A 25579-nucleotide genomic window follows, 5' to 3' on the forward strand; every position below is an offset into this window, starting at 1 on the left:
CGTTGCACATATTTTTTACATATACTTATATAACATGTTACATAATTTTTTACATGTATTTCCATGTTACTGTTTATGGAGTGATAGCTTAATTGTCTTGAGTCATATTGAAAACATGACAGTATAATTTTTAGAGAGAAACGTGTTTTCCTTTCAGTCATTATTTTCTTTAAAATCAGTTAACGTCCAGATGTTAGCTAACCTGCCAGTCCTTGCTGTGTGGGCTGTTATTTTAGAAGCTGTGAATGAACTTCCCATCCCAAACTCTGAACTGCAGTTGAATCTTTTGGGTTCCAAAATGTCCATAGAGGCAGCCTTCCCTTGACCTCTTTCATTCCAGGGAATTAGCAGGTTAGTGGTTTCTGTTAGCTGTACAATGCCTAGTTCGCTTCTGTTGTTACCCTGTGGATAGAAGGACAGAGAACACGTTGTGTCCCATCTGTCCACTTAAAGACCGGAAAAGGAAGGAACAGTGCCCAGAACAATGTAACAGAATAAGCAGTGTGTTATAACAGAAAATCATTAAAATAATGGAAAAAGGCAGCCTTAGCGGGGAGAAGAGAGAGAAGATCCTGTATGTCCCTCCTCTTCACATTGGATCTTTCTCCTTTGAAAAAGCTTTCTTTTCTGTTTATTTTATTTCCTCTCTTCCCCCCCTCCCGCCACTCTTCAGTCATTGGGCTTATTGCCAGCATCCTGGATTGGGGAAGAGCCCGGCGATAGCTTTTAGGCTGAAGGAAGGTGGTGGACTTACTCTGGACTCCCTTCTCACTGACCCCTCTTCAGTCTCATGAAAGCTGCTGTAGCTGCAACATTTGTAAAATCATTTTCCCGTGAGCCTTAGTGGGCGATTAGGAAGACACATCAGCAGAGATACCTCCCCATGAAATATGATGACTGAGGACCAGACTTGAACACAGGCTGAGCACGTGATCTTGGCTACCCCCGAAGGCCTCCCCTAGTTGGTAACCAGCTCTGTGCATCTTCGCCTTCTGGGAACTGTCTCCCCACTGGCCTTTTGTGTGGATCCTGGCACTGTCTCTTGTTATCTCAAAGTTACCAGAATCCGTTTCTACCTGATGCTAAATCTTTTATGTGAAATTAAACTTCATGTTGCTTTGATTCTTTTTGGAGAGTAAGTGGAACCAGAAGCAATAGATTTATAGATCTGTGATACAGGCTCACTGTGTTCCTTTTGCACAGGCTCAGACATAGCATGGTGAGATGGTGAGATGAAAACAGGACAAAACAGAATTTTTGGCATCTTGCAGCCTGTGAAGACATTTAGTAGGAGGTATAAAGATTTGCAGGGTTGCTTGCCAAGGGTGATTTACAGTGGGAATTTCCAGCTGCAAATATATGAAGAGAGACAGATGGGGTTGGCTCTTCAGGTCCCCAAATGAACCCTGAGTTAGAAAGTCCCCTTGGCAGATATTCTGAAGGTCTGCGTTGAAGCGTATTTAACGAGAAGATAAATATAGGTTTGGTTTAAGTTTTAAAAATAGCTTAGGAATCACTTTCAGATTTCCCCCATTCTTTCTAGAAAATCGTGCGGCATTGCTCACATGCTGGTATTACAGCACTGCTAAGTAAACATGGTAACAGCAACACATCTCGGCACTGTTTTATTTTATAATAGTGCAGAAATAGGATGCTGCGGGAAGAATAAATGTGATCCGCTCACCCTGTTTTGTTCCATCTTCAATTTCATGTAAAAAGTGAAATCATTACCCCTTTCCCTTTTCTTCTTTTCAGCTGATTTTGGAGACTATAACCAGTTTGATTCTCAAGATTTCCTCAGAGAATATGTGTTGTTTCCTATGGTAAGTATGATGTCCTTTTTCTCAGTGAATTTTCTGCCTTCTTTGGATGTTTAATTCTTTCCTTTGGAAATCTCAGGGTATTTGACACACACACATTTCCTGGGGAGGAAAGTCTATGAATTTGTGAAGTATGGACAATTTTGTAAAACAATGAAAAAGAAAAGATGATGCTTCTTCCTTCCTTCTCAAGACACTTCTCGGCCCCCCCCCCCACCCCCCACCCCAGTGCCATTACCACTACACTGTGATTTTGGAGACTATAACCAGTTTGATTCTGAAGATTAAAAACAGAGCTCTCAGTATCTGAACTCCTCTCCCCCCACCCCCGATTAGAATGTCAGCTTCATGGTCCTCAAGCTGGGACCCTCTCTCTTCTGGCATTTGGCCTGTGCTCATAAAAGTCTGTTGAATGAGTTGTAAAGCGAAATGCCCATTCTTGGGTTAAATTAGAGATGAGGCTAGGTTTTAATCCCTGGGGAATGTTTGATTGTTTATTTTTTTGGTAGTTTTGGGGTAAATGAGAAGAGTTTTAATGAGAAAGGATTAAGACAGTCGAAGAGCCCTGTTAGGTCAGAGCTCTGCCCACTCCAGCGTTCTGGCTCGGATTTTGGAAATCGTAATCAGTCTGCACTTACTGTTTTGATTCACTGTTTGGCCCAAAGCACTGACCTGGGTAACAAACCCCCGGGGGACGAAGTTGTATAAGAAACAGTGCTTGTTCTCAGACAGACAATGGAGTGGTTGAGTCAATCGGAAGTTTGCAAAATCCGAACGCAGGGTCAAGTGTATTAAAGCACATCAGGATTTTATGTGGGGAGAGGGTTACACGTGCTTGGGGGATGTCGGAAGTTTACAGGCCAGTGGTGTGTGAGCTGCGTCTTAAAGGATGGGCAGGATTGCAGAGAGGAAGGGAGCAAGGAATGACCTAGACAGAGGCAAGGAGCAGAGGCAGGGTGGGTAAGAGGCAGCTGGCCAGTCGGACTGTCACTCGGTGCAAGAGGGGACCTGAAGGTGGCAGATGAGACCAAAACGTCTGAGGAATTAGATCACATTGGCTCCATCCAGGGGGGTGTAGACCCCATACTTTAAGAGCTGCTGGAGTGGAGCAATGAGACCGTTTGTGGGAGCAGCAGGTCAGATGAGAATCTGTTGTGGTGTTCTTGGCAGGAGATGTGAATTAAGTGTGAGCAGTGAACAAAGCAAAGCAAGAGATGTTTTGGAAGTAAAATGGGTAGAACTTGGTATCTAACCGGCTGTGGCATCAGGGAGAAAGTCGGGTGTCTGGTGACAAAGGTTTTGAGAGCCTAGGAGAAGGTAGGCGGCAGTTATTACCTATAATCAGTGCATGGGATGAATTTAAATTGGTCCAAAACTGACCTTATTTTTGGAAGTTAGGGGAATCCTGCATGATGTCTAGCTTTGCATGAATAGCTTTATCCTTATGCATTTTCCCTCTAAGAAAACAGCAGTTTTCTGTGCCAGGCCTGCTCTTTTTTATGCCTTACTAATCTACCGTTAAATCAACCTCCATTCGGAGAGATTACCGTGTTACTCAGCACAGAGACTCTTAACAGGATTTAGTGTCTATGTGCCTGAATCAACATCTCCGACATCTCAGAAGCTCCCTGAAAAGCCAGAGTGTTCTTCAGGATGCTTGGCGGGAGGGAAGTGAAGCTCGTACCTTAGAATTTTAGAACATGTGCATTTTTAGTCTCAGATGGAGGCAATGAATTAGGTTGATAGCTTTCTACAATTTTTTCCCCCCACCTTTCTCTCAATAACCATCTTGATCACAGAGCCTCTGCTTGGGTGCTATTTAGAATTTTCGAAGGTGGCTATCAGCAGGATGTTTATGAGTTTGTAGATGGTACAACGCCTTGGCAAGTTAAAGAATGAAGCAGTAAAGACATTACTTTGTGCATCGCGCCTTTTTTAGGATATGACTATCTCCACTGGGCTCTGAGCACATCTGATATTTAAACGGCATAGGCCTTGCTCCGTCTCACCACAGACAGACAAATACTGATGTTATTCTTGGATCAAAAACTTCCCTCTTCAGGGTAGTAGCTAGTAGTGACCCATTGGCTATTTACATTCAAATTTAAATTAATTAACATTTAAATTTAGAATCTAGTTCCTCAGTTGCATTAGCTCTATTGAAAAAGCCCCCAATAGCCATATGTGACTTGTGGCTACCGTGCCAGAAAGCTGGGCTACAGAACACCCCATCCTCGCAGGCAGTCCTGCGGGGCAGGCTGAAGATCCTGCGGCGAGGAGCTGGCGTCCTCACGTACATCTGAATCAGGAGCATTCCTAGGCCTTGCCATCAGTCATGCATCTTCACCGCCTCCCGCTCTTGTCCTTGACACACTGTGGCCTGTGGTCAGGAGGTTCCGAGTGTACGGGTCAAGCCTTCTTTGTGCCCACATCCTGTCTGGGCCACTTACTGGCTGTGTGAACTTGAGCAAGTTATTTAACCTTTTTTTTTTCATCTAAAAATGAGGATAACAAGCCCAGTTTGATCATGAAGATCAAAGGAGAGAATGCCTGTGAGGTGCTTAGTTGACAGGTGGTAAATTCACAGTGTTTATTAGTTGCCGTCATCATCATCACATTAGCATCATTATTGTTACTTCTAGCTTTATTATTCTGTTTGCATTGTGCAAGGAGAGGGGTGCTGAAGACTGTGCTTACAGTAAAACATTCCTGTAAGCAGACAGAGGGCAGGCAGGTGGTGCACTCGGTCACCAACCAGCTTTGCACAGCTAAAAACTCCTGTTTGACAATGTGAAACTTACATGCTGCATGTTGAGTTGAGTTTAATAAACATTTACTGATCACGTTATATTGAGAGGGTATCAGCTGCATTGTGTAAAAGCCCTGCGATAGTCCCTGGAAATGACATGGAGAACAGGTGACCCTTGGGTGCCTAGAATCCGGTAGAGGGAGAGCGACTGGGACAGAGGATACGATGAGTGTACACATAATTTTAAGAAAGACATAGGCAGACGAGGTAAGGGCTCTAAGAGAGACACAGAGTGGGACAGGTAGGCCCAGGGGAGGTAAAGTTGACATCCAGCTCCGGGAAATACGGACGCCCTGCCACTGGAACGGTACCTGAGAGGCGTCCTGAAGGACTGGGTGGCATTTCACAGGATGTGGTGTGATGGGTCAGGGTGGTTCTCCCGGCTAGGTCGGCACAAGTGTGAGTGGAGATGTAAAAGCAGCCTGTCTTAGGAAAAGGGGTTTGCCTGGGCCCTTGAGCCATGGAGAGAGGAGGTCTGCAAGGGAAGGCTGGGTCCCTCCCAGCGGAGTGGTCTGAATGCCAGGCCCAGGTGTTGACCTAATTGAGCAGGCAGTGGGGAGCCACGGCAGGTTGTAAACTTCCTGCTTGGTTCCACTGGAGCTTTCAAAGAGAAGAATGCATTCCTTTGGTGGGGGAGGGCAGCTGGGATGAATGGCTGTGTTTGATCTTAGAAAGTAACCGAATTTGTCAAATGGCATTTCTGCAGCAGAGAAAAGAACAAAGGTAAACACACAGGGTGCTCCACAGGTGTGCGGCTGTGTACAGGCACGCTCGCTGCCACTTTTCATCGGCACGGGGCCACTCTCGCAGTCCCCGTGGCGGGGCCCATACCTCAGGGAGGCCGGGACACAGACTGAGGCTGTCGAGTGAGGACAATAGCAGAGGGTACCTGTGGACGTGTCGTCCTTTCAAAGAAGGAAGCAGAGGTTCAATGGAGCACTTTTTGATCTTCACATAATCTTTTATTTTATTTTATTCTATTTGCCTCAGGCCTTTTATTAGCTTTTCAAAATTAGGATCGGGTGTTCCTACGACTCAATGCCTAGATGCACACACAGAGCTAAATCTAAGCCATGTGGTGTCTTTGTTACTCCACAGCATAAAACTGAAAATGTTGAGCTTGTTTCCTACCAAGGCCTGGAGTCATTTCAGTGGATGGCTAAACAGGAAACGGCAAATTAATCAGTTAACACATGAAAAATAAGAACTGCTAGTAATTCTCTCCATCTTCTCTAAGGCTTCTCATGACCATCTGCAGAGCTAAGAAATCCAGGGTATAGTTACATTCCCATTCTCCAGCTCTAGAAAATGCTGAGTTTAATGCTTTCATAATTGAAGATAGGATATTTCTTTGTAGTTTTGAGGCATACCTTTTTGGGGGTAGTGTTTCATCAATGAAAAGTTGTTAAATTGGAGGTGATCTTTATATAAATGGTACTTTAGAATCAAGAGAATGAGGCATTTTGGATGTTTCCTGCCCAAACATCGGCCGCATACCCCCACCCCCAATGTTTGGACGAGCCCCAGAGGGCCTCACCAGGACACACAGCACAGGGCCCCTTCTGACAACCCCTCGGAGCTCAGAGGAGAGTGGTGCACATCTGTACCCTGCTTAGTGCTGGGAAGGCTGGAGGCAGCTGGCCCCATAGCTTGAGCCTCCCCAGACCACCACAAGCTCTAGAATTGCTGTGTGTTAATGCCTCAGGAGCCAGTTCTCTGGTCCCCCTGTCTGGGATATATTCCTCTAGACTCCATCTCTCCGTCGCAGACAGAGCTTTGCTGGTAAATGTTTAACAAGCCCTGTAAACACTCCCTGCAGCACTGAAGGGGAGTTGGGGAGAGACGTGAGTAATTGGCTCTAATTCCATGGGAGCTAGCTCACCACCAGTCCTAGGGGCCTGGGTTCCAGTTGGCCGGGACACCATCTGGTCAGCTACACAGCTGTTACCTGACAGATATCCCTGGAGGCATGTTAGCTGTCCTGGCCTCTTTGACTCCCAAAGGCTCCATCAAGTAACGTTGGGATGAGCAGGTGGCTATGACTTGGTTTGCTGGTGTCGTGGTGGTGGACAGAGAGGCCAGGTGGCACAGTCCCTTCCTAGCTCAGCTTTTGAAGGCATGATGCCCTGGAAACTCATCTGGTTAAAGACATGTACGTATTTAGAGAGCATTTTCAATAAAAGTGAGTCTGAGAGGCAGGCAGATAGCGAAGACGCAAGTGAATGAAGGAAGAGCTATTCCCAGACCCTAGATAATTCAGGTGGCAACCCCAAATATGCTTTAAAATAGGCTAACTTACAGTGGGGAGCCACATTAGAAAAGTAAAAATGAACCCCCAGCCCTGAAAAGTACAGCCTTGAGTTCAAGGGAGTAAAGGGGGGCCTGAGGAAATGAGGCCAGTGGGGATGCCTACAGACGGTGGAAGCAGAATAATAAATGACCTTCGCTGCATTTTGTTTTGTTAGGATTTGGCCCTGGAAGAGGCTGTGCTGGAGGAGCTGACACAGAAGGTAGCCCAAGAGCACAAAGCCCACAGGTAAGGCCGGCCAAGGGCAGGGCTGCCCGGCCCAGCACACAGCCGCTGTCCCGTCCATGGCAGGAGGCTTTTGGCCCCCCACCCCCAGCCCCTGGCTTGAGTCCACCCAGCTTTATTTCTTTCAGCCTGTGGTCCAGCTCTGCTCTGAGAGGGGTGTGTAGATCTGTGCTGCTTGTCTTCCCTCCCTCTCCCCCTGTCTTTTTTTTGTTCTCTCTTTCTCCCTTATATTTCCCCATTTCTTCCTCTGTACCTGCAAGCCCACACAGATGTGGAGTTGGTGGCTGGGAGAATTTTTCTTTGTGACCTTCCTAAAAGTCTCTTGCCAGGCCTGGGAAGCCTGGACTGCTTGTGCTAAGAGTGACGACAGAAAAGAGCTACTTTGGGTGGGAAAGTGAAGATCACGAGGGTAGAAGGTGGTGACTTTAAGAAAGCCCAGAGCGCTTGGTGTCTGGACTGCTTGGAGCTCTTCGGAAACAATGGGAAACAGGCACCCTTCTCTTTGGGAACAATGGGAAACCGACACCCTTCCCTTCCGACCTCAGAGGGTCTGTGCAGTGGTCCTAGGGTCTCTCATCTTGGCCACTTGGCTCCCAAAATATCAGCCTCATAAACTTTTTATTGTTTTTTCCTTTAAAGTTTTAATAGTTGCGATGTTTTTCCCAGGTGGGAGAGAAACTTTTTTTTTTAAAGCAGGCAGCGTTATTTTTAGGGGCGTCTGAAAGAATGATTTAGGCTTTACAGGGCTGTGGCTCTTCATTAAATACTTCACCTTCCTCTTATTACTGCCTGGCAAACACAGGGCTACGGGGGAATATGTTAATGAGTTACTTCACCCTGCACCTGCCCTCATGGTTAGGTGGTGATTGCTCTTCCCAGAACAGCAGCTAAACCACAGCTCTGGAATGTGCCATCGGGAGGGTGGGATCTTCCCCTGACTTGGTTCGCCCTTAACTGTTTCCTCCTTTCGTGCTTTTTGGTTTCAGTGGAATCCTGCCAGCCGAAGCTGAGCTCATGTACATCAATGAAGTGGAGCGTTTGGATGGATTCGGGCAGGAAATCTTCCCTGTGAAGGTAGCATATCCTGGCCTGGCCTGGCCTGGCCTTGGGTCAGCCTTCTGAGAAGGGCACGGGCATTTGGAAAACCGGTGTTGATAGCAGCAGGCCGGCTTGGCTTTCTGTCTGCCACGTGGCATTAGTTGGCAATCAGCTTACTTGAGTAAAGCAAAGATTTTTTTGTAACTAAGAGATTTTGAATCTTTCCATGGATTTCGGCAGTCTGAGTGAGTGCCAAACACCAGCCAATCCTGCATGGTGAAGGGAGCAAGGCACACCTCCAGTCTCACCAGGAGCTGAGGAGCTGAGGTCATCTGTGCCTAATAGAGAGACCCCCCCCCAGGTTTCTGCCCCATACTTAGCCTCGCGCCTCTTCTTTTACGCTGGCACAGAGATGGTTTCTGGCACAGAGTGAAACATTTCCTTTACGCACTCATGCTTTCTCTCTCCCGTCCTATAGAGCCTCAGAGGTGGGCGCTCTCTGGAAACTACACCCAGGAATCTCTTACAGTGTGTCACCTCCTTTGCAAAAAAATCCACCTCCTGAAGTGAGTGTGGTGGGGATTGTGGTGCACAGACGTTTATAGAGCTGAGCCCGTGACCCAAACTCATTTTCCCCTCTCTGCTTACCAACTTTGCGAAGGATGGAGTTTTTATCAGAAACCTAAAGCAACGGGCACATTTCAGCAGTCTGGGAGCCGTCTGCCGTTTGAGCACAGACGCTCCGCTGCAGACTGGCCCCACGGCCTGCTTTAGACGTGTTCTGTTCCTCCTCTGTTGTGCATTTGCCATTTGCCTTAATGAGAACCGCCCGTGTGCATCCAGCGGAATTGCGCGGGGTGGCCGCAGCTTGCGGAAAGGGCTAAATGGCTCTTTTTCAGATTTGTTTAATTTTCTTTTGCTTCTCTCATGGCCGCCCTTTGTAGGGCTGTAATCCATTTTCCTTGCAATAATGCGTTCGAAGCCATCTGCATCCCACTTACATTTCAGCAGCCCATAGATAGTCGTGATATTTTGGGTCCTGGAAACAGAGTAGACTTTTCTCCACTCCTAGAAGACTGACTCCCAGTCCCTGGAAGTTGGGGGTTTTGTTGTGGTCATTTGCTTGCTTGTTTTTAGTGCTTCTGAATTGTGGGAAGCAGGGGCAGTGGAGGTAGTGCTGAAATCCACTGTGCTTGGTTCCGATGAGCTTTCCAGTATGTTCTTTAGTGGGAAAGTCCAGAGGGGACACTGTACCTTACTGCGAGTAGGCAGGCAGGCATTGCTGACTCACAGCCTGTGGGCGTCAATTAGCTGGGTTTCTTTTTCCGTTTTCCTCCCCCCCCCACATATCTGTTCATGACTAAGGTGACCACCTACAGACCACATGATTCCTGGCAACCCAGAGGTGATGGGTGGGTCAGCGGTACCAGTGGGGCAGTGACGCGGCTGGCACCGAGACAGTGGGAAAGCAGCAGGCAGGACAGTGTGCAGGGACAGACTGTGGTGAGGCAGGCCCTTTGGGTTAGTTGACCAAGTAAATACGTATAAAACCAGGTGATGGGGGATACATCCCAGGGGAGAACCTTTCCACTTAGTGGGGGCTTTTCCGTGAGTGCTTCCACAAAAATTCTCAAGGTTGGAGAAGGCTCAGTTCATTTCCCGACAGGTCTGCCCGCCTCTTCCACAAACACGGGTGGGGCGGCTGCCTCGGTCCCTCCTGTAGTGTCAGAGCTCGTGGCCCTGGGCAGTGCGCTCTGGAGTGAGTCAGAGTCTGCAGCCTCGATCCTCGACTGAGTTCAAGGTCGAGGCCTTCGGTGCTGACCAGGGCAGTGCCTCAGGCATCCGTTCTGAGATTTTCCCACCGCCCCGCCCTGGCGATCGGCTCTTCCTGCGTCCCCATCACCACGGGGCATCGCGCCGATCTGCTGGGAGAGTGCCAGGGCAGCCCTTCCGAGAAGTTTTCTTTCTCCTCCCGTCTCCACTTCACCTGCCTTCTTTTCACACGTAGATTTTCCTGTTGTGTAACTTCCCTCTTCGTTTCTCATAATAACAAGGTGCCCTTTTCCCTTCCCAGTTCTTTCTGTCCCAACTCTTTCTGCTTTGGCCACCAGCAGTGTCTTACCTTTCTCCATCCCCGGTAGGAGACTCCTGTTACCATGTTAGCTTGGGTGGGCTGAGAAGAGATTACTGAGAGGGGACACCAGGCCAAGCAGATTGTGGATAGTGAAGTCTACAGTCCACGTGCCCTCCCATGTTCACAAAGCTCTCAACCAGTGTTTAGCATCCCACCTGGGCCATGATGCGAAGCATCACCCTACACGATGCCCTAATAAGAACCACAGAGGTCAACACAATGAGAGCAAAGCCTAGAAGACAGAGAGTCTGTAGGGTGAAGAACTTCCTGCCCAAAGATACCATCCTGTCAGTCTCAGACAGAGATAAACATACGTGTGTGTGTATGTGTATGAATTACCTCCTTGGAGGAATAGATTGCCTTTAAAAAGGAACATTCAGAAAATAAAATGACTCAAATTAAAAGTATGATATCAGAAATGGAAAACTTAATAGGTTAGAAGATAAAATTAAGAAAATCTCACCAAAAAATAAAGTAGTGGAACTTGGGAGGCAGAAGATAAAATTAGGGGACCAGCTTAGGATGTTCAACATCTGAATAATAGGAGTTCTAAAAGGAGTAAACAGAGGAAACAGGATGTAGTAATTCGAGAAAATATCCCAGAACTGATGAATACGAGGCTCTAAAGTAAAAAGCCAAGCTTAGTAGGTTCCTATAAGACACACACTAGGGCTTTAAGTGGTGGAATCTGGTGCTTCTCAGGGAGAGGAAATTGTGGGGACAGGTCTGCCGTGGCTTCTTTTGAAGAACTCTAAAGAACATTCAATTCTTCAAACTATGTGCATATATAATCGATTGCTCGTGGGTAATAGGCATGTATAATCAGGCTATGTGCATGGACAATTGGGATTTAAGAAACAAAAACTAAGGTAAAAATAGATACTAATAGATGTTCATGAAAGAAAATCTGGACTGCCAACAAATCTGAGAAAATCCTAAAATTCCTTTACACAGGAAATATGTCGTGACAAACTGAGAAAAATACATACATAATACATTAGGAGGTGCAGTGTAGCGCATCCCTTCAGGATCTAGTTGCCTGATTGCTGTGGTGCTGCTGTGATTCATTTTTCATTTATGGTGTAGAAGCTGGGCGTGGTCCCCAAGGGCTGTTGCAGCCCATGGCTGGGTGCTGCCAGACTGCTGGGGATCTGTTTCATCACAGCTACCTTTTGTTCACCTTTACAGGACAATCATGGAAACAGTGTGCACCTGGGCATTTTCTTTATGGGGATTTTCGTGAGAAACAGAATTGGAAGACAAGCAGTCATACACAGGTAGTCTTATTTGCCCTTTGTCCTTGATCTCCTTGAGGAACTTGAGAAAAACCCACCGAATAGCAAAGTTATACAAATGATTGAGTCCGACAAAGGGATCAGAGTGGGCGCTTCTCAGCTCAGTTCAGATCAGCCCTCTGGGGGATTTCAGGGGTTGTGGAGAAATTCATCTCACTTTTCCTGGAGGCCTGTTTGGGAGTGGGGGTGGGGGGAGCCTTCTTCCCACCGGACGCCAGGAAGTTCACTCCCGAACCCCACCGAGCCAGGAGAATGGGAACTACATTTTATGAGCCTGGTTGGAAACAGGCTCTCCAGGTGTCTCTTGCTGATTACCTTTGCTGGGATACCCATGACCGGTCATGAAATTCAGACTGGCTGCTTCCCCTTGTCCTGCACCCTGGGCCTCACCACAGGCGGTAGAAAAGTGCAAGCTAGTCTTTCTATTCACAAAAGGGGTTTCGTTGTAAAGGGGTGTTTTGAAAAGGCAATTGATTTGTTACAAATTAAAGGTCTTTGGTACTTTTTACTGTTTTGACCCTTTAACCCTTTTTTTCATTTAACACACATAGAACCAATATAGGGGTGCATCCGAGTGTCCCTTCAGTTACACGTCAGTGAGCCTGCTTTGTATTGATGCCCATAGATTCCATGTAGCATCAGTGAGCTTAAAAAAAATTGGATGCTTGCTTTTATTTACAAGGGAATATGGCCTGTTATTTTTGGGAAGAGCAGCTTTCCTGTGTGTGTGTCTGACAGGCAGAGCTGTGCATTAGGGCCCATGATCAAAGACAGGTCTTAGAGGGAAAGCACATTCCACCCCCTGGAAGTAAACCTGGGTCAGCCACCTACTGTCTGGGTCAGCAGTTGCTGCAGGTCATTTTGAGAAACTTTTCCTGCCAAAGGCTTCCTAATAGACTTTTATGTCCTCCTAGGTCCCCATCCTGCCATTATTTTTTTTAAAATATGTTTTTATTGATTTCAGAGAGAGGAAGTGAAAAGGGAGAGAGAGATAGAAACACCAATATGAGAATCATTGATTGGCTTGCCTCTTGCACACCCCCTTCTGGGGGATCGAGCCCCCAACCCAGGCATGTGCCCTGACCGGGACTTGAACAGGTGACCTTTCCGTTCATAGGTTGATGCTCAACCACTAAGCCATGCCGGCTGGGCCATTATTTTTGCCCTTTACTTTCTCTTGCTCCTTGTATAGAGACATCATTGAAGCGTGAGTGGGGAGAGAGGTCTTCTGGGCTACAGAATAAACTTGACTTTTCGATATATTTAGTCAACTCCATCGGCCTACAAGAAATTATAAAGTAACTGAGTAAAATATAGAAATATGTGCAGAGTTGTAACTATAACATTTTATGCCTATTTAAAGCTCTCCAGGCATTTTGTCCCACATGGTTCTCCATAGCACAAGAGAATAAATATCTCATTGAACTGATAACCTTCCAATACTTGCCCAGTGTTCATTTCAAGGCAGTGGTGGTGATTTCTCCATAGCTAAGTCAATGCTTTATTTATTATTTTGCTTGAGCCTGGAGAAGGAGACAAGCCTTGCATTGTAGCTATCGAGGTTAAATGGAAGAAAATAGCAGTTTGAAAGTTGGCTGATCATAAGCCACTCACAGGATGTGTTCAGTCTCCTTAGGAACTGCTTCCAGACCTTTTCCTTCAGCACTTGTCATGAAACCCCTTACAAGGTGGGAATTTATTTCTACGATAATGTCATGTTAGTCATGCCACCAGATGAAGGCATATGGTGGAGTGAGGGGTGGATTCAGAGTTTTGGCAGTTGACTTGAAGGAATGGAGCCAGAGGAAACCAAATAGCTCTTCTCTCCAGAGACATTCACTGAGAAGCGTGTAGCTCTGAGTCCAGGTAGATGTGATCTAATGGGATTGTAAGTTGGCAGGGAGCTGTGCTGAGCACCTGTGGCCAGTGTGGCTCCAGCAGATGTACGTAAACACAGTTGGTACTGGTGTCATGGAAAGGTGATTGGAGGAAAATCTGGAAACCTCAGCTATAGAAATCATCCATCCCTGATGAGCAGGGTGAATGTGGCTAAGTCATGTACTCATTTGTGCTTAAATTGCTTCATCTCCAAAGTGGAAACAGAAATAGCTGCCTTATCTACCTTAGAGAGTTGATCAAAGAACCATACTCTATACAGATGGGAAGCAATATTACTTTTAGTTCTTTCAGCAAACATTTAGTGCATGCTGTGTGCCAGCTCTGTGGGTCAGTGCTTGCAATGCAGAGATGCAGAAACTCTACCCAGGGCGTGGGGCCTGTGGTCTAGGTCTGTCTCCTTAGACAGCTAGTCACAGAAGTAAGCGATCGTAATGCAATATCGTAACTGATAGAGGGACAGCACGGGGTTCTTTCCTAGCATGTGGGTGGTTGGGGATGGGGAAGGGCTTCTGGAGAAGGCCACTCCTGAGCTGAGTCTTAAGGGAACCCTCCAGGCAGAGGGGAAGTGTAATGAGTTAAAACACGATGGAGTTAAGTCAGTGGACAGGGATTACAGGTTGGGGCACAGAGTGGAGGGTAGGTAGTAGTGAGAGATGGTTAGAAATGGGCTCCAAGTGGGAGGGGAGGCAGTAGCTTCCCTCCCCTTATCTGGTGGTTATTTCTGTGTATCACACTTTAGATAGGTCTCCATGAGGAAACAGAAGGATTGTGTGGGTTTAGTTCACAGCAATGCAGGCATGTTAAACACTCACCTCCTAGGCATTTTTCTGGGTGACATATCAGTAATGTACATTACAGCACAGGATCCATGTGGGTTCTTTGCCTAGATTCCGGGAACATCTGGCCTTCAAATAATGTTCCTCCATCATTAAAAGCCGGGATCACGAGAAATACCCCATCAGTTTGGAAACATGAGTAACAAGAAGAAGGCCCTTGCAAATGTCCCTCCGACTAGTTAGGGAGGAAACAATACTTCATGGACAACAGCATCTAGATATAGTTCACATAGGATTTTTAGCTGTTTAAATGGAGGCGTGTTTTTTTCTGCCTTGAGGGAAGGAACGTTTCACTTTTGAAAATAGAGCTAAGTCGTCATTTATAAAATTAGACTCAGCAGTAGCCAGGGACCCTCCTGTGCAGATTCATAAATGCATGGACCTTCTTGGGGCTAACACAGTTGTCTTTCTTTTGACCAGGTGGAACGATATGGGGAATATCACGCATAACAAGTCGACCATTCTGGTGGAGCTCATCAACAAAGAAGAGACTGTGCCCTTTCACACGGTAAGCAAGACGGGCAAAGCGGGGTGCGACGGGCGGCTTGCTTTCTTCCTTCTCAACTCGTGACATCCTTTCCTTGCTCTCCATACCTTGAGAGAGTGAATATTCCATTGAACCGAAACTTCCAACCCTTGCCCAGTGCTGTCATTACTCGTTCCAGGATAGTGGTAGTGATTTCACGTTCAGAACGCCTGCTTCCCAATCTGAGGTTTGACTCGGATTTGGGTTCCTCCACCTGCCTTATTTGTGATGGATTGCATTGTCTGTCTGGCAGGCTGCTTTCCTCAGCACTCTAGTTACAGCCCTCATCATTAACCTCTGATTCTATCGCATGGCATTTTCTTTTGCTGTCTGACCTGGATTTTCTTTCCCATCATAGTCCAAGCCTTGTCCGAAGTCAGCTGAGCAATGGCCCTTCTGTTGAGGGCCTCCTCGAGAGCCAAGGCTGTTCCTGCATCTCCCTGCCTCTCCTTCAATGATGCTTTGGTACTCATTCCGTGCTCTGCCTTGGTTCATTCATTTATTTATTTTTATTTTTTTAAATATATCTTTATTGATTTCAGAGAGAGGATGGGAGAGGGGGAGAGAGAGAGAGAGAAACATCAATGAGGAGGGAGTCATTGATCAGCTACCTAGCCGGCAACACGGGCATGTGCCCTGACCGGGAATCGAACCTCAATCGCCTGGATCCTAGGTTGACGCTCTACCACTGAGCCATGCTCGGCTGGGCTCATTCATTTCATTCATTTATTTTTAAAGCCCTTGGTTTGGAATTATGTGAAACATGCCAGTTCATCACCATAACCCCAACGCCTTGGGCATAAAAAGTCTTTAGCAGACAGTCTTGTCTTGTGATCCTTTGGTGGCCTTCATGTGCGTGGCTGCCCCTGAATTTCAGCACGTTGGTTTGTGGCTCGGGGTGTTATTTTGTGATTGACAGGAAGGGAGGAAGGGGTGTGTCCCTGTTTAGAGGAATCCTTGTCAAATGTGTGTATCATTGAATAAATGTTTATTTTTTTTCTCCGTCTCTTCTTTCCCAAGGATGATATTGAAAATGCCAAGTACATTTCTCGGTTGTTTGCTACACGGCACAAGTTTTACAAACAAAACAAAATCTGCACTGAGTAAGTAAACGCCTCACGCGCCCCCTCCGCGGATGGTTTGGTCGGATTCAATTCATGTGCTTTAGGGATGTTGTAGATTGCTTTTTCCGTTCACTCTTTTCCCTTGTTCCTCGTAGAAGCTAAAGGAGTATGTTAAAGCCGGGCGGGAGGGAGAGAGCTTAAATGATGGAGACCGTGTGGTGTAGTTAGTACCTGTGCCTACAGAGCAGATAATTCACAAATTGACTGAATGTTTGACTGCCTGGATGGCTTGGCCCACTGTCACCATTAGTGCCTTTCCAACCTCCGCGATGAGTTTGGAGGAGCCAAGCGGTTCGTTCCCAATTTGCCAGGGTGCCCCTTCGTGTCAGATGCAGAGGATGTTCAGAAGTGTGTGACACAGTGACGAGCCAGCTTGAAAGAGAAGGAGCTGCTGTCATCCTCAGCCCCGTTTCGCTTACACAGTTGGGTAACCCTGCGTGTGCTCCTGGGTCATGTCATCTCCCTGTAAATGAGAGGCCAGGGTAATTAGAGGAAGACTTGGAGGACACTGATAGATGTCACCAATCCGTGTGCGTGTTTTAAGCTTCATTTGGAAATAAAGATGATAAGGGGAGTCTGATGAGGGAACTTAAATGTGACCTGACCTTGGATACAGCGTGCTGGGGCTCTCGCTAATGTTGCCTTTACCTTGATTGCCTTCAAAAGATGCTCCTCAGCAGAGTACATCAGTGGTTGGGGCGCCCAACGTGTTTAATTTTGTTTCAAAGAACTTCGGGGATGTAAATGCAAGGGAAGGACTGCCTTTCCACTCCCCCAGTGGACACATCCAAGAGCGTGCAAGTGTGGCCCTAACGCGGTTCCTGCTGGAGAGCGCATTTTAGAAGCGCGTCATCGGGCCCTGCAGACCCTTTTCTCTACACGGTGGAGGCCCTTTCAAAGCAGCCGCTGCAATTGGCCACTGTCAGAGGCTGGAAGCGTGTTTGACAGCATTAGATCTGCCAGCCAAGTCTGCACATGTAAATCAGAAGAGCACTGAGCGGGGAGCGGCAAATTAGGAAGCCAGAGCTGTCTCCCGAGCGCGCACATGCCCACGCCGGTCTAGCGGGCAGACTCCCTCTGGGTCCTTTCCTTGCAGCTCCACTTTGCTGTTGCCTTTCATTTGTGGGGGTCCCCTTCACATTAACAAGAATTCTGTAGTCAACTTCTGTGAGGCGAATTAAAAAATACGTGGAGAAGCGAAATTTACTCAAATCAAATTCTGGTTTGACCATTTCTCAGCAAGTGGATTTACTATAAAATTTATTATTTGTATTTTTTTTGGTAGTCTTCTCTTAGAATATCGGTGAACGTCACGTATTAGACTGAAAACTAAGGAAATTATATCTTTCCTTTCTACTTTTGTAATAACCATTCCTTTCTTCTTCCTAACTAGTTATGGGAGGTTCCTAACTTCTTACCTGATAAAAACTGGGACTCTCTTAAAACTGCACCCCCCCCCCCACACACACATACACAGTAAATTCCGAATACAGCTTCAGAGTCTTAGTACAAGCTACATTAAGGCCTGGGACATCCCTCTGGAGTTTTATAAAACTAACATCATCTTAACAGCATCCCTCTCGAGAGGTCTCCACTCTCTGACTTCTCTCACACAGTTACTGCTTTTCACCTCCCATACAGCTCCAGGGACTGGTACCAATATTTCTTGACTTGGTTAGAAAAAAATGTAGAGAGGAGAGGCAAGAGTGTCTAACAGTAGGTCTAATAATATTGTATTTGGCCAGTTTAAAAAATCCAATACTGCTATATCGTTTTTATCATTTCATTAAAAAAATACATTTTATCACCAAAAAGGTAGGAAAGGTGAAATATCAGAATAAGGAGAGTGCTTTAAAGTGAAGAAATTAGGTTGATGGCCAACTCTATATGTCCTGTTTTAATTATTATTTTAACGGTTTCAGTGAGGATAGTGGAAAATGTAATTCTTTTTTTTTTTAAATATATCTTTATTGATTTCAGAGAGAGGAAAGGAGAGGGAGAGAGAGATAGAAACATTAATGATGAGAGAGTCATTGATCAAGCCTGCAACTGGGCATGTGCCCTGACCAGGAATCGAACCCCGATCGCCTGGATCCCAGGTCGACACTCAACCGCTGAGCTACGCCCGGCCGGGCTGGAAAATGTAATTCTGGAATTTGGGGTTTATTTCTCAAAGGCACCTTTGATTCGATTTCTTAAGAACTTGATAACACTCTTAATCCCCACTCATTTTTCTCTCTACATTAAAAAAAAATCAGATTGATTCTCAGTCTGGAAAGGATCTGATCAGATGAATATTTGCAATACGTATGATCTTAATTAAAAGTACCTTTATACCTCAAACATATTTAATTTATTTGGGATTTTTATTGTTTCCTTTTACTGGCAGTATTTTAAGAATATTTTTCTTCTTGTTTTATTATGAAAGATTTTACACATACACAAAGGTACAAAGAATACAGTTTTTAAAAATCCATGTAATAACAATGGTAAAATGTTTGCCTTTCTTATTTCCCTCATAATCTTTCTTTAGAAATAAGCCTCATTCTTTTAGTTGGACTTCCTAAACTTTTTGTAAAAGTACAGTATGTCCCAAACATTTGGAAGATAAAGAATAAAAAAGGAAATCGGAATGGTCCTTAGATTGACCACCCAGAAATAATGCTTATGTTTTGCTGATAGTTTTCCTCTTTTCTCCGTCTCTTGTCTGTCTTGTATCTAGGAACTAATAACCATCCTTATTTTTCACCTTTTTCTGTAGACAATCAAATTCTCCACCCCCCATCAGACGCCAGCCCACCTGGAGCCGATCCTCTCTGGTACGTATAAAATATTCAGCAATCAAAAGTAGCCTCTCTGTTGGGTATGGAGAGTCCTTTGTTGCTAATTTGAGAGGAGAGGTGACTAGGGCATCATGCCCAGGTGAGAACGCAGAAGGGCATCTGTCTGCCAAGTGGGCACGATGCACACCCATCTTGTCCTGTGGTGCCCACCGTGGTCATCACTTCTCTAAGTGAGGCTCAGGGTTCAGCCCCATGAGTATAAGTCTTATTCCGGGGTGATGGGACCATGTTCCTTCAGCATGGGACCTACTGTTTCTGTCCATGTGTTCTCATCTGTTGTTTTATCACTGTTTCTGCTTGTTACATGGAGGCATGTCTTCAAACTCCACAAATTCTTTTGTATTCAGTGCCATAGATCGAGCTTAGTACACTAATCAGAAAATGCTGTTTAATTTTTTTTAATTGATTTTATTTTTTAAAGACAGAGAGGAAGAGAGAGAGAGAAACATTGATGGGTTGCCTCCCACATGTGCCCCCCACAGGGAATTGAACCCGCCACCTTTTTTTTGTACGGGACAATGCTCCAACCAACTGAGCCACACTGGCCAGGGCAGAAAATACTTTTTAAATGAGGGGAAATTCAGTAACTCTAGTTGATGTTCTCAGGTAAAGTCTTTGATAGGGAAGATTAATGGCACATTTTCCGATTTTAAGGGCAACAAAATTTTTTTAACTGCTCTTTTCATCATGTGCAAGATGAAACCACAACTCTGATTTCATTACATGTGTTTTGTGTTAGGCCGTGTTTTATTCTGAGGATTACTTAAAGATAACATAATAGGAAGGTGTCAAAGAATTGATTTCCTTTAAAGTTTTCTACTTGTTTTAAGTCATAATTCTTTATTTGGGTTATGATTTTTTTATACATAATTAAAATAAACTCGTGGCCTTTTAATTTTCTAGATGAACCGTTCCTTTGAGTTGATAGGAAAATAAAATTGGATTTTTCTTTATCACAATGTATACAGGGTATACAAGAATTGCATATCTTTAACTTGTCTTTTAAAAAGAAAGTTTTGAGGAATTTATTTATTTTTTTGGGGGGGAAATGCATAGACATGAACTCCTAGAATTCTAGAGTTGGGCCATTCTATCAGCACGTAGTAGTTCCTGAGTACCCATGTGAGTGTTACCGATCTCGACAGTAAGCACAAAATCTCACACGGGGTCCTTGATTTGGAATCAAGGGTTCCCTCTGAGCTCTTCCCCTGGCGTAACAGTAGATTTGTTCATGGCACTGCTTCCCTTAATCTACTCCTTTGTTCATGCTATTTTAATTTTCCCTTCTTTAGACTGCACGTGTCTTTATTCGTGAGATAATTTTTCCTTTATGTCCATGGAACACCATGGGAGGCAAACAAAGTATTCTAAGGCTTTCTAATCTCATTCTAAATGTCCAGAGAAGATGCTGAGGCTTTCCTCTGTTATGTGGATGGGGACGGCCTATAGGAAGCAGAAATCCTGGCTTCTCTGTCTCCTCTGCCCTTTAGGATTAAACCATTTCACCAAAAGTTCCTCGGGATGAGAGGAAAGCCAGAGAACATTGTCTCCTCTGGCTTCCCTGCTGATAACCAGGCTGCCTGATTACTCTTCTCTTGCCCTTCTGCTGACTGTATTATAGTCTCTGATTGCTTTTTGTATTAGCAGGTCTAGAAAGAAATAGGATAATATATTAGAATATTTAAGGGATGGAATAAATAAAATAACCCTGAAATGGTATCAGGAGGATTACTTATTGCTATCTTTTGCCAGTTCATAAACAGTACCTTACTTAGCAGATTTTTTTTTTTAAGTAAGAGCAAGAGAAGGCAGTGAACCAACATTGCCTGCCATTTATTTCTATTCCCTTGTATGAATCCCTCCCCACTGTTGTTTTTTTAAGCCTCAAAACTGGTTGTCCTACCCTGGAAAAATTGAGTTGAAATATGTATTACTAAGGAGAGGAAAAATATTTTTAAATTGCAACTCAAAACCCAGCCAAAGGGAGATTTGGAAATATTTAGGAGAGCTGTTATAACACCTTCTCTTTGGTACCCTGAACTTTCTTACATTAATTGCAATTCTTTATTTCTTCTCCCGGATTCTTTTTAACTTTTGGATCCCTTGTTATTATTACCTTCTTTATTTGCCCTTTTGATGCTGAAGCATTATTTGTAGCGGAGGAAATGGTAGATAAGTTATTTACCTAGCTTCAAACAACTTTGGGGAGCGCTCATCTTCCGTAGAGAGACACTGAGAAAGTGTGACCCCTGCTGGCGTTGGCTTTTTTTTTTTTTTGGCTTGATCTCAGCTTTTCTCCGAAAGCAGTCACATTTCAATGAATACCTAATAAGGCTAATTTTAAAATAATCAGATTGAAATATAAGAGATCATCCTTTTTGGTGGTTTACAACATTAAAATTTTTTAGTATCAAAACTATTTCTTCTAACAAACTCTCACCTGGGACCCCAATATAAAAATAAAATGGGTCATGTTTGAGGTAGGGGGAGGGAGGGGCTTGACTTGATTGACTGGAAGCTGAGACCTACAGAAGTTAAATAACTTGCTTTGGATGACGTTAGTAAAATATGATTATATTTTCTTTGTTGGCTCACCAAATATTGAACTCATCTAAGCTTTTTTTTTTTTTTGTCCTTTAAAAGTTTACCTTCCTCTGCAGCCAGAAGTTACTCAGATTGAGTCTAAATGGCCATTTTTAAGAGTCTTATGGAAAAGACTCTTCACTGGAGGGACAAAGGGTTGAATTGGATTCTCTACATTTGGTTCTGCAATGGGAAGGCCAGTATGTGGTCTTGAGAGCTACATGCTCATTGCTGTGGAATACATTTCCGATTTTTACATAAATTGGCAAGTGGGCCCAGTCCATCACTACCCCATCCCTCTTGGAGGTTGATGTGATTCTGTGCACTGGGTCATAAGTGCAGCTCTGGTGATGTGTCCTAGCTTGTGGCTCTAGGAGGGAGGCAGTTTTGAACAGAATGAAACAAGGTGCCCCCTGTTCTCATTACTTCTTACATGGAACCTAATAATATGTATTCTGTGTTATTCCTTGAAGAAAGGCATTGGTTAGACAATCATATACTTTACAAAGTGTTCCCCCCAATATGATTGTCTAACCACTGTGCTGTACACCTGAAACTAATACAAAGTAATATTGAATGTAAACTGTAATTGAAAAATAAAATAAAAAAAACGACGACGACAGTGTCAGTTTTAGATCAGCATTGTTTCATTTAGGGAACAAAAGCAATTTGTTTCTTGGAGATAGTGGGTATCTTTGGTTACACTAAAATTTCTCTGAACGGTTCAGCCTTTTGTAGCCATTGTTAATGTATTTTACTCATGTATGAATTTTTGTTCTAGAAAAAAAGGCGTTGGGAGCTTTGCAAGTGTATTAGAAAATAGATTATAAATAGATGTGCTCATGTTGATTGTCGCCTCTTTGTCTCTCTCACCTTGAACCAGCCTCCGTATTTCTCCCGCCTTGTTTCTCTAGCCCTGGCTTCGTGATGAGGTGGGGGTAGGATCGGGGGGAGAGGGTTGGGCCAAGGGTAGCTGGCCGAGCAGCCCCAGTGCGCTCCCCTGCGGACGCGGGTAAGTGACGGGCACTCGTGCACTCGGCTGGTTCTCCGTGACAGCGGAGGGCCTTTTGGGCGGAGGCCCACCCGCCTGTGCTCTGTTCTCTGTTTCAGCCCCGGCAGCAGCCGTACATCTTGCCTCCGATGCACGTCCAGTGTGGCGAACACTACTCGGAAACACACACTTCGCAAGGTAACTCGGGCTTGCCACTTTCCCTTCCTAAGACTGAGCAGTGAAGAATCCTTTTTTTTTAGATGACGGTGATGCTTTCGCTTTTAATCTTGCCATTGTCTGAGTGGCACCAAGCAGCAGCTTCAACTTATGAAAAGCATAGAATACCATTTACCCCCGAGAGAGAGATTTCCCCAGAGTTGGCTGCAAAGGGAGTTGGGAGAAGACGGTGAGGAGGGCTCTCTTCTCCTTCTCATAAGTGAGCTCAGAGACGGGGGAGTGGCAGCCAAGCCCAAGGGAGCACCCTTCACCCTCGTTGCCGGTGTCGCAAAGCTTGTAACAGTTGGTCAGGTTTTCATGGTGACAGAAACTTGATTGCTGATCAGAAGGCGGTGGCCATGCCTGCCGACATCCTGGCTACCTTAGTTATCTTGTGTCTTTATGATGGCTTAGCAGTCCCTCTGGTAAAGGGTCCTTTTTCATTGTAGATCAGCTCCAAGTACACAGTAACTTCTGATCTGTCGCCCTGTTAAAGTTCTTGGCTTTTTGGCCGAGAGAGCCAGTCCTTTTGCTGAGCCCTGAACGAGAGAACAGGTCCACCCAACGTGGACGCCATGCTTGCTGCCTGATTTCAGAGCTCGTGGCAAAATCGAGAACCTACCACGGGGGCATCTGTTCCAAATGTTCGTTGCTTTCTTTGCTTAGATTCGCTTTTCCTTTTCAGCGTGATTTAAAATGTTCCTTCCGTACGTTGGCATCTCATCCAAGAAATTGTCAGGTTTTACGGAATATGAGGGTGGAGATCGTGGGTTTGCACTTTTTATGACTTATTTCGCTTAAAAGTCCCCCCTCGAGTGTATGAACTTAACTGAAGCAGGACGGTGTGGAGGTTCATGTGCCTTTGTCTGACCTCTTGCAGACAGCATCTTCCATGGGAACGAAGATGCCTTCTACTGCAACTCTCACAACAGCCTGGACTTAAATTATTTAAACGGCACCATCACCAATGGCAGCGTGTGCAGCGTCCACAGCGTCAACTCCCTGAACTGCTCCCAGAGTTTCATCCAGGCATCGCCTGTCTCTTCCAACCTCAGCATCCCCGGGAGTGACATCATGCGGGCTGACTACATCCCAAGCCACCGGCACAGCGCGATCATCGTGCCGTCTTACCGGCCGACCCCCGATTATGACACGGTCATGCGCCAGATGAAGAGGGGGGTCATGCACACGGACAGCCAGAGCCAGTCGCTGCGCAACCTCAACATCATCAACACCCATGCCTACAAGCAGCCGGAGGACCTGGTGTACAGCCAGCCCGAGATGCGGGAGCGGCACCCCTACACTGTCCCCTACGGGCCGCAGGGGGGCTACAGTAACAAACTTGTCGGCCCATCTGACCAGATAAACCCAAAGAATAGCTCAGTGCCCTGCAAGCCAGGGGCCAGTGCCATCTCCCACACAGTGAGCACCCCAGAGCTGGCCAACATGCAGCTCCAGGGCGCCCATAACTACAACACGGCCCACATGCTCAAAAACCATCTCTTCAGACCTCCGCCCCCCTACCCACGGCCCCGCCCCGCCACCAGCACCCCAGACCTGGCCAGCCACCGCCACAAGTACGTCAGCGGCAGCAGCCCCGACCTGGTCACCCGCAAAGTGCAGCTGTCCGTGAAGACCTTCCAGGAGGACAGCGCCCCCGTGGTGCACCAGTCGCTGCAGGAAGTGAGCGAGCCGCTCACGGCCACCAAGCACCACGGCGCGGTGAACAAGCGCCACAGCCTGGAGGTGATGAACAGCATGGTGCGGGGCATGGAGGCGATGACGCTCAAGTCGCTGAACATCCCCATGGCTCGCCGCAACACGCTCCGGGAGCAGGGGCCGCCCAAGGAGGCGCCCGGGGGCCACGAGGTCCCCCAGCTGCCCCAGTATCACCACAAGAAGACCTTCTCGGACGCCACGATGTTAATCCACAGCAGTGAGAGCGAGGAGGAGGAGGAGACCGCGGAGCCGGTGGCGCGGATCCCTGGGCTCCGCGACAACATGGAGTACAGCGCCCAGCTGCAGGCGGCCTTAGCCCGCATCCCCAACAAGCCCCCTCCGGAGTACCCCGGCCCGAGGAAGAGTGTCAGCAACGGGGCGCTGAGACAAGACCAGGTCAGCCTGCCCCCCGCCATCGCCAGAGCCAGGGTGCTGCGGCACGGGCCGGCCAAGGCCATCAGTGTCTCGCGACCCGAGCAGCTGGCCGTCAACGGGTCCTCCCTGGGCCCGTCCATCTCCGAGCCCGACCTGACGAGCGTGAAGGAGCGGGTCAAGAAAGAGCCCGTGAAGGAGAGGCCTGTGTCCGAGATGTTCTCGCTGGAGGACAGCATTATAGAAAGAGAGATGATGATCCGGGTAAGCGCCATCCCCCCGCGGCACTGGGGGCGCCGTTGCGCACGGGGGTCTCCCCGCAGGCACTTCTGCTCCGTGTCCGTGAGAAAGTTCACAGTGGGAGCACGTGCTGTAGACGCCGAGGAAGGGTCGAGGCTCGTTCAGGGAAGGCGTTAGGGATTTAGAGGGTCCCTTGGCATTTAAACAGGTAGTATTTCATTTTACAAAACTTCGTTCTGGCCCCTTCAAATAAATCTTCCATCCCGCGCGTGGATGCTGATGGGCACACGTGGTACAAAGTGCAGCCGTGGAGCTCGGGCGTCCCTGGCTGGTGGTGTGGACATGGGGTCCAGGCCAGCATTTTGCATTTACTCAGGATCAGCCTTCCTGTGTGAGCTGCGAGGACCTCACCTTCTTATACCTGTTGGTATTTTTGTTTTTCCAGAGGAAAACATCGCCTCCCCGCAAGTTAGATATTAAACATCCTTGAGAGCTTTCTGTGTCTGTTGATCTGTATGTCAGGGGAGCTCATCAATATTGACTGGACTGCAATGTGTCCAGCTTGACTTTCAGATTTTTTTTTAATAGATGTTTAACACAA

At 46.4% G+C, this 25579-nt stretch overlaps 1 protein-coding gene across 1 annotated transcript in view; it reads left to right on the forward strand.

Annotated features, from left to right (window-relative positions):
• Positions 1-25579, forward strand: part of PTPN14 (protein tyrosine phosphatase non-receptor type 14) — a 148940-nt gene that overhangs the window by 99641 nt on the left and 23720 nt on the right. The window contains exons 6-14 of the mRNA XM_081121554.1: positions 1756-1823; positions 7095-7165; positions 8149-8236; positions 11523-11611; positions 14785-14872; positions 15911-15993; positions 18776-18833; positions 22551-22629; positions 23528-25002. Of these exons, the coding sequence (XP_080977680.1) occupies positions 1756-1823; positions 7095-7165; positions 8149-8236; positions 11523-11611; positions 14785-14872; positions 15911-15993; positions 18776-18833; positions 22551-22629; positions 23528-25002 (2099 nt within the window). The remainder of the gene's footprint in view (positions 1-1755; positions 1824-7094; positions 7166-8148; positions 8237-11522; positions 11612-14784; positions 14873-15910; positions 15994-18775; positions 18834-22550; positions 22630-23527; positions 25003-25579) is intronic.

This window comes from Miniopterus schreibersii (assembly GCF_964146895.1).
Source record: "Miniopterus schreibersii genome assembly, chromosome: 19".
NCBI lineage: Eukaryota > Metazoa > Chordata > Mammalia > Chiroptera > Miniopteridae > Miniopterus > Miniopterus schreibersii.